We start from the raw sequence: 9,130 nt of genomic DNA, 5'->3' as shown, positions 1-9,130 counted from the left end.
ATTCTCACAATTAGTGTTTATTTTTAACTTCTGCCTTGCTTTATTTCCTAGCACCTGTTATTTGAAAATCCATAAAAAAATTATGTTGCTAATTCATCTAAATGTGTGTGTGTGTGACGTTCTTTTTCTTTTGTCATAAATAAATCTCTTAGTGGACGATCTGAACTCATCCAGAAGATACAAATTTAAATTTGGATTACAATTGCACTCGTACACTGACGAGTATAAACCTCTCACCAAAATAAAGAAAAAAAAATATAAAAGTTTTATTGTGTTTTAATTGCATGGTGAGAATGTAGCCAACTAGCATATAATCTCTAGTTTTCCGTAGATACTATAATAGTAGTCCAGTGTTCTGGTCCAGCGTTCAACTGATATCTGCTAATTATCCCAACAGCATAACAAACGTTTGGTTGTGTGCATAGCATAACATACATGAGGCTTCCCACAACCGAAGCATATGGAACTTGTTTCACATATTCCACCTCACTAGGAGTCTTAGGGCATTGCTCCCGTGACAACTAAATTCCATATCTAAAAGGAATTTGGCCTCTTTTGGAATTTCGCATTGCAAATTTCACTAGTATTTTATCTATATATGAAGCTTGTGAGAGCGATCTGCCTGTTTTTCATGTCCCATAGGATTTGAATCCCAAGGACATAACTAGTTTCTCCCAAGTCCTTCATATCGAATTATTGGGCTAACCAACTTTTGATTGTAGTCAATGCTCCTACATCATTCCCAATGAGTAGTATATCATCAACATAAAGTATGAGAAAAATAACCTTGTTGCCTTTAATACGCTTATAGACATAAGGTTCATCAGGATTTTGATTAAAAATATAAGTCTTGATGGTTTGATCAAATCTCATATTCCAAGATCTAGACGCCTATTTAAGTCCATATATGGGCCTCTTTAACTTACATAGTTTATTTAAAAAAAAAAAAAAGAGAAGAAAAACTTACATAGTTTATGCTTTTGACCACCCTCTTGGATGAAACTGTCTGGTTGCATCATGTAAATGATTTCATCAAGACTTTCGTTAAGGAATGTTGTCTTGACATCCATTTGTCATATCTCATAATCATAATGAGCGGCAATGGATAAGAAAATTCTAATAAACTTAAGCGTGGTTATAAGAGAGAAGGTTTCCTCATAATCAATTCATTCTCATTGGGTAAAACCCTTAGCAATCGGTATAACTTTAAAGGTTTCCACCTTTTCGTCTACTCCTATTTTCCTCTTGTAGACCCATTTGCACCCAATGGGTTTTACCCCTTCAAGTGGATCCACAAGTTCCCAGACTGAATTATAGTGCATAGATTGCACTTTTGCATCTATAACACTTCTCCACGAGTCAACGTCTATGTCCTCCATAGCTTCCTTATACGAAGTGGGATCCTTTCCTTGCTTAGTTGAGATTGCCTCAAAGGTTTCTCCATATAGCAAACATCTAGAGAGAAGTTTAGTGACTCTCCCACTACGCTTAAGCTCTGGAGCTTCTTGGACTACTTGATTGACTGGATCAACGTTTTGTTCTCCCACTACTTCTCATGTCTCCCGTGTCTCTACTTAAGTCTCAACATCTTTCGGTATAGGTGATGATTGAGAAATGGGAGCTTGTTCTTCTAGAACCTCTTGTGTAGTTCAGTCAATGGGTGAACTAGGTAAAACTTGAGTACGTCTCCCACTACAATCAATTACTACCATTGGTGCTAGAGGTATGAAATCTTGTGTATTAGGTTCTACGTGGATCTCTAGAATAGATGTGTAGGAATCACTTCCTTTCATTTCTTCCGGTAGAACCTTATTCTTGGATTTACGTTCTTCTATGTATTTTTTTCTCTAAAAAGGTTGCATTTGTGCTAACAAATACCCTCTTATCTAGAGGACTAGAAGGAATACCCTCTTGTTCCTTTTGGATATCTTACAAACAAGCATATCTCTAATCTAGCTTCCATCTTATCCTTCTTTCCTTTTAACACGTGAGCTAGACATCTATAACACCCAATGTTACTGATGTTAAGAGAATAAGAAAGGAAGTGAGAAACTTTCAAAAATGCCCTTAAGAATGTGATGGATCCTTGAGAATAATGGTGCCCTATGAGAGGGACATTTTGGTAATTTGGATAGTGAAGTCCAATAAAATGGTATTTTGGTAAATTGAAAATAATTCCTAGGTGGAATTAAGTATGGAAGTGAATTAATTTTCCATTTTTTGTAAAAATGAGGAGATAAATGGGATTAATAATTCACAAATGGTATTTTAGTAATTTGGAGTAAAATTCCAAGAAGGAATTAAATTGTGAAGAATGGGAAAATAGTGAATATTCAATTATTTGAGAAAATAATTGATTTTTCCTAAATTTGGTGAATTAATGTGGTGATGCCACATGAATGGCTAGGATGAAAACTTGGAAGCCAAGATTAGTGTCTAAGGGTGACACTTGGCAAGCTCTTGTCCAAATAAGGGAGAGAATTAAATAAATGTAAAAGAAAATAATATTAGTCTTTCAAGCATTTAATGAGAGGCATGATTATGGTGAATTAAAGAAATTCCAAAAGAAATGGAAATTAGTCACCATTAATGCCTTGAAAAATATGGGATTTAATTTAAATGAGAAAGGAAATTATAAATGTCTCTCAAAGCATTTATGAAGGCCATCATGATGTTGGGGAAAAAGATAAATGAAAAAGAAAGTAAAATGGTCACCATTAATGTTTGAAAATATGGTGATTTATATAAATGAAAAGTGAGGGATTTATGTCTCTCAAAAGTGATGGGTGAAATTAGTCCAATTTAAATAATTGAAAATTGGAAAGAATTCAAGCTATGAGATTGGGTCTTGAAATTGGAAGAATGATCCAATGGTGGTGGATGGAAGCTTGTGGTTGACATGGATTGCCACATGTAAATACATATATATGGTTGTAGCCAAGATGTGTTTCTAGCCAATAGTGGAGATTAGATCTCCTCAAAATCAATTGTTGAGATTGAGATTTCTCAAGAGCACATGGATTGTGCTTTATTTGTATGGCTAGGATTTCCTCTCCAAAAGAGAAAAGAATGGAGGGTTTAGATGAAGTCTTGCATTTGTAATATCAAGACTAGAAGAATAAATCAAAAAGAAAGGAAAAGAAAAGGAATGAAGAATGAAGAAATCTTCCATTGTTGAGAAAAAGAAGGAAAGAAAGAGAGATATGAAGAAGTCTCTCATGGAGGAAAGAATGAAGAAGAAGAAGATGAAGGGATCAAGGTAAGTCCCATTTTTCTTCTCTTTATTTTGGTATACTTTGTGGACAAAGTAAGTTGCTTGTTTGAAATGCCACCTTAGATGGGAAAAGATGATGATGGGAGCTCTCTTGAGATGAAGATTGGAAGATTTAAGGAATGAGGTAAGGGATAAACCCATGGGATAGTGGTTTGCAAGTGGTAAAGTATGTGTTTAAACTTTTAATTGTGTGCATTGGCATATTTTTCTTGTGCTCAAGGACCTATGGCCATGAGGTTATTTGGGGTAGAGTAGTTTAAAGCCTCAAACCTAAGTAGTTGTGAGAATGTGAAAGCCCTAACCATGTTGCATGCATGCATTTGTCATCACATGATATGTTTTTATTTATACTTATTGTCATTGCACCTTTATTGAGCTTAATAGCTCATGAGATTTTTACCTTCAAATATAGGTTGTAAAGGCATGGAAAAAATCATGGCAAAGATGAAATGGCATGTGGATGCATGGGATTGAAGATTCAAGACCATTGTATATCTCATGGAAGCCTATTTTTGGTTGTATTGATTTATGTTGTAATAAGCACCATGAGTGGGTGTAAAAAGGTAGTATTTTTCCTTTGTTGTGTAAACCTTGTGGAAGAAGAAAATGAGTATTTTCTTTGTAAGTTTTTATGAAAAAATGGGTATTTTGATGTATGTATAAAGGGTGTAATTTTTGAAAATTTTGGGTTAGAAAGCCCAAGAGAAAAAAAAAAAAGTGTATGATTGGCAGGTGGCAGCAACTGGGGCCCGCAGGGGGCCACAACACGTAGCAGGCGCACGAGGAGCGTGGCCCGCTTGGCCAAGGCACCGCGGGGCCCCGGACGCGCCAACAGCCCCGTCGACCAATTTTTTTTTGAAAAAATTGGAAAATTAGGGGATTTGGGGACAATTCTTGATTGATTATGGGCTCCGGATGAATTTTCAAAAATAAAGAGATTTTGGATATTTTTGGAGAAATCCAAAATTTTTGAAAATTTAAATTATATGAGTTTTTCCTCCAAAATTGGTAAAAATCAATGGGTTGATTGAAATGATGAATTTTATGGAGCGCGGTGGAATTCTTAGAAAGAAAAAGAATTAAAATAAATAAATAAAAAAATGACGATTGGGCAAACTTAATGGAAATTAATTAGCCAAGTGTGGTGGTTAAATTTCAAATCTGCTAGTTGATCTTGGGGTTGAAGGAAGGGAAGGACGAAGCCTAGTCCCTACTTAAGGCATTTCGTGTTGAAACACAGTCCGCCCTTCACCAATGGTTGGGCATGTGAGCAGTTTGGATGATTGTTCATGAGTGACACCCGTAAGTGGGAGCGGGGCGTCACAACATCCCCATATCCAGATATGAGGTAAATTAGGCTTTCTCCCATTCCACAACTCCAAGGGTGTTAAGGGACAAATTTAGATGGTATTATATTTAATAAATATGCTGCAGTTTGTATGGCATATCCCCCAAGGGAAGTGGATAGTGTAGAGAAGTTAAGCATAGATCGAACCATGTCTAACAAGGTTATATTCCTCCTTTTTGAGACACCATTCTATTAAGATGTACCAAGTGCACTCGATTGGGATAAAATCCCATTCTTTGATAAGTAAGTCCTAAAATCATGAGATAGATACTCTCCACCCCGATTTGAGCGAAGTGTCTTGATTTGTTTGCCTAATTGTTTTTCCACTTAAATTCTAAAATCCTTGAACTTTTCAAGGGCTTCAGATTTGCGGGTCATTAGGTATACATATCTGTATCTTGAGTAATCATCAGTAAAGGTGATGAAGTACTCATAGCCACTTCTAGCTTGTATGTTAATAGGACCACATACGTCAGAGTGTACCAATTCCAAAACATCTTTGGCCCTATGTCCTTTAGAAGAGAAGGACCTATTGGTCATCTTACCCTCTAAACAGGATTCGCAAATTGGTAGTGATTCCACCTCTAAGTTACTTAAAGGACCATCACTTACTAATCTTTGAATTCTATTTAGATTAATATGATCTAGTCTAAGGTGCCATAAGTATGTCTCATTGGTAGGAGATAGTCTTCATTTTTTGTTAGTAGTGGAGTTATGAATAGAGCAATCAACACAATTTAAAACATATAAATTGTTAACCAATTGTCCATGACAAATAAGAGCATTATTCAAAACAATATCAATCACAAATCGTGAGAAATTTATTGAATAACCCTGCTCAAATAACTTAGAAACGAAAATTAAATTCTGCTTAATGTCTGGGACAAAATAACAATTATTCAAAACAATGTATTTATTGTGCTGAAAATAAAGATAAACAACTCCAATGGCTCTAGCGGGCACCATTGCTCCTGTGCCAACTCGAAGGGTAAACTCTCTTTCATCAAGCTCCTTGGTTACCTGGAACCCCTGTAAAGAGTTGCAAAATGATTAGTGGCTCTAGAATCTACAATCCAAGTATCAGTAGGATCAACCACTAAGCACGTCTCAATATAAGATAACTCACCACTAGTCTGCTTCTTGGAAGCTAGGTATTCCAGGCAGTTTCTCTTCCAATGACCCTTCTATCCACAATGAAAACATTTTCCTTTAGTTTTCTCATCTTTTTTTTTCCTTCTTAGCTAGTTGTGGCTGTGGTGTGCCCTTTCCTATTAGGCTTCTTCCTCTTGTTGCCTCATTTGCCTTTCCGCTTGGAAGAGGATGGCCCAGCAAAAATAGCCATAGCATCTCCAATCTTAGCCTTCAGAACACTTTTTGCATTCTGGAGATCTTTCATTAATTCGGTCAAGGACATGTTCAGCTTATTCATATTATAATTCACTTTGAACTGGGAAAACATCTCAGGGAGAGTTTCCAAAGCTATGTCAACCTGAATCTGTGTCTTAATCTCAACCCCTAGCACCTCAGCCACGTTAAATTGAGCAATCAATGCAAGCATATAATCTCTCACGGGTGTCCCTAGTGTTATGCACATGTTCATTATAGACTGATAGCTGCTTGTCTAGCCTAACGACCTTGATGATCAAACATAGTTTGAAGGCTTTCCACGATTTTGGCCGCAGTATCGATATTTTGATGTTCTTGCTGCAGAACATTTGACATTGATGCCAAAATGTAGCAATGGGCAATCTCATCAGATTAGTACCACTTATCATAGACTGCCTTTTGTTCAGGTGTTGACTCAGTAGAGGATTCAGATGGACACTCTTCAGTTAGCATAAATTTATGCTTCTCAACAGTGATGGATTCAGATGGACACTCTTCAGTTAACACAAATTTATGCTTCTTAGTAGTGAGCACAATCATGAGATTGCATTTCCAATCATTATAATTTTTCCCAATTAGTTGGTTTTTGCTAAGGATGGTTGACATTGTATTGGTCTAACATTTTCTAAAATAAATTGCATGCATACATTTTTTGAAATAAATTACATGCATTAATTTACAGTTACTTCAAATAAACATTTCATATATGATGCATGAAAAAATGCACAAGTAGACCCAATACTACTTTTATATGGCGACGACTTAAAACTCCAAAATCTTAAACACATCTCTCTTTAAGAACATATACTGTGATTTACGACTAGGTTGGGACCCTCCCACTAAATTAATATATACTAGCATCTCATGCAATATTAATTTAGTATCGCTTGATTTGGCCATTAATGACATCGTTAGGATATTCTTTAAGAAGTACGACAATATCTCTAATTTAAGTGTATAACCCCTATATTAATGATATTTCAAGTTCCAATTTGACCAAGTCACCTTTAGGATAATCTTGTCTAATTTGTCCTTAAACTCACTACTATAATTAGGCCCAATCTAGTAACCAAAATCACTGTAGCCTTTTTTTTGGGAGACTAGTTAAAAACTAGCACGAGGCATGGACTAATAGAGAAGGGCGTGGGTTCATTTGATTAATGCACCTGATAAGTGTCTTTTATACACTTATTTTGGTCTATAAACTTAGCATTTATACATTCAATGAGCATGATTTCTACTTGATTTGGTTCTATATATGGTTATGTAGATGTGGAGCATGTGTTAAAGCAGACATGGAGCAAAAAGAGTGAATTTGGTGCATTATGGAAGTGAAATAAAGCTTGGAGGCATGGTCGGGTATCAAATTAAAAGAAAGCAAAAGAGTATCAAGAGCAAGAAGTTGAAAATGATAAAGCAAGAGGCTAAAGAAGAAGGCTAGCGGTCTTACAGCGGAATGCATACCGCTATAGGACCGATATAAGGTTTAGTTTCTGGAGCTCACGGTCCTACAACGGAATGCATACCGCTGTAGGACCGCTTTAGGAATTAGTTTCTAGAACTCACGGGTCTGCAGCAACAAGCATACCGCGGTAGGACCGCGGTAGGGATTAAAGCTTCGGGAAAAGGCCGTTTTAAGCCCATTTCAATCCAAATAAAAGAGAAATAGACTCCTTTAAGGTGCAGGACTTTGATAACCTAAAGAGGACTATATAAAGACTTATTCTTAAGGGATTTGTGAGTTTTTTTTGGCATGGAAGAGAGGCGGATGAAAGATTGAAGACTACTCTTGGGTTGTATTTTTCTTTGCTTTTCTTTTCTTTCTCAATTCTTCGTTATGGATTCCAACTCTTTTCTTTTTCTTATGATTGAGAGCATGCATAGCTAAGTTCTTATAGCTAGGGTGAATGATGAAACCTCAACTTCTAATGGTTTGATTTAAAGTTATTCAGTTTGTTATTTTCTTATCCATTCGGGTTGATTGTTTGTTATGTTCATAATGCTGTTTTGATGCTTGATCACCATTGGAACATATTTGTGATTTGTATTGCTTTCGAGAGATTCAATATGGATTAGACATGGTAACAAACAACGTAGGGTCCTATAATAGGTAGAGATGCCGTTATGCCCTATGAAATCATTTTGTGATGATCTCTGTGATTGAATGCATGTTTATATGTTCGAAGGTTATCTAGAGATAGTTAATCTCATATATATTCATAGAACTGAATGACCATCGAGAGAGGCTTTTGGTTGTGATTGGATCATCGATTTTCAACCTAAGATAAGAAATAACAAGACCCGAGTAACAAATAATTGAATCATAAAAGGCCGACGGTGGATTCACAAACCCTAGTGCCTTAGTCTTGTAAGTTTTAAATCAAAGGAATTATTTTGTTTGCATATTTTATTTCTAAATTAAGTTTCATTACTGTTGAAGTCTTTGTTAATGTGTGTGTTAGGTTAAGGTTAAATCAGTTAGAGTAACCATCAAAAGTTAGTCCTCGTGGGTACGACACTCTATTCATCACTGTATTACTTGTCACGATCCGTCCACTTGCGGGATAGAATTAGCCGGACAGCACCCTCACTCACTTAATATTTTGTATCATTTGAGTTTTTCTAATTAACATTTTCTAACAAATTTTAGTAGGTAAAATTGTCCAATTGTTAATTAATAATATTTCACTAATTTTCTAACTACTTTAGAAAATATACATGAAACATTACAAGTGATATGCATGATGACAAACATATCAGAGTGGTGTAAATGTGATGACATGTTATGTAAATGTCAATCATCAAATAAAAGCGATGATAAAATAAAGAGAACAATTTATGGCCCAAAACCTAAAGAAATGAAAATATAACATTATTTTAATACTCAATTGGGCCACAAGGCTGCCCAATTCTTCAAATCCAATGTTGCAAATGTCCTTCATTCACCCAGGTCCGTTCTTTCCACAAGTCCAAGTCCAAAATAGGCCCAATTCTTGCAAGAAAAAATTATAGGGTTTGTAGCTGCCAAGGAGAAACCACCGAAAAACTGAAAATCCTCACCACTGCGACCACCAACGAGAAGCAGCTCGAACCACCACCACTACCACAGCACTCGGCCACCA

At 36.0% G+C, this 9,130-nt stretch overlaps 1 protein-coding gene across 1 annotated transcript; it reads right to left on the bottom strand.

Annotated features, from left to right (window-relative positions):
- Positions 1–5,916: 5,916 nt before the first annotated feature.
- Positions 5,917–6,222, bottom strand: LOC127812697 (uncharacterized). Its single transcript, XM_052353216.1, has one exon. The coding sequence runs from the start codon at positions 6,220–6,222 to the stop codon at positions 5,917–5,919; it is 306 nt and encodes a 101-aa protein (XP_052209176.1).
- Between the last annotated feature and the right edge of the window lie 2,908 nt (positions 6,223–9,130).

Source organism: Diospyros lotus, chromosome 11, assembly GCF_014633365.1.
Source record: "Diospyros lotus cultivar Yz01 chromosome 11, ASM1463336v1, whole genome shotgun sequence".
Classification (NCBI taxonomy): domain Eukaryota; kingdom Viridiplantae; phylum Streptophyta; class Magnoliopsida; order Ericales; family Ebenaceae; genus Diospyros; species Diospyros lotus.
Note: the sequence above shows the minus strand (reverse complement) of the source record. Positions and strands in the feature narration are given on the sequence as shown.

Bases quoted from the DNA above. Each gene is read 5' to 3' on its own strand.
- LOC127812697 (XM_052353216.1), bottom strand. From the start codon at position 6,222: ATGAACATGTGCATAACACTAGGGACACCCGTGAGAGATTATATGCTT.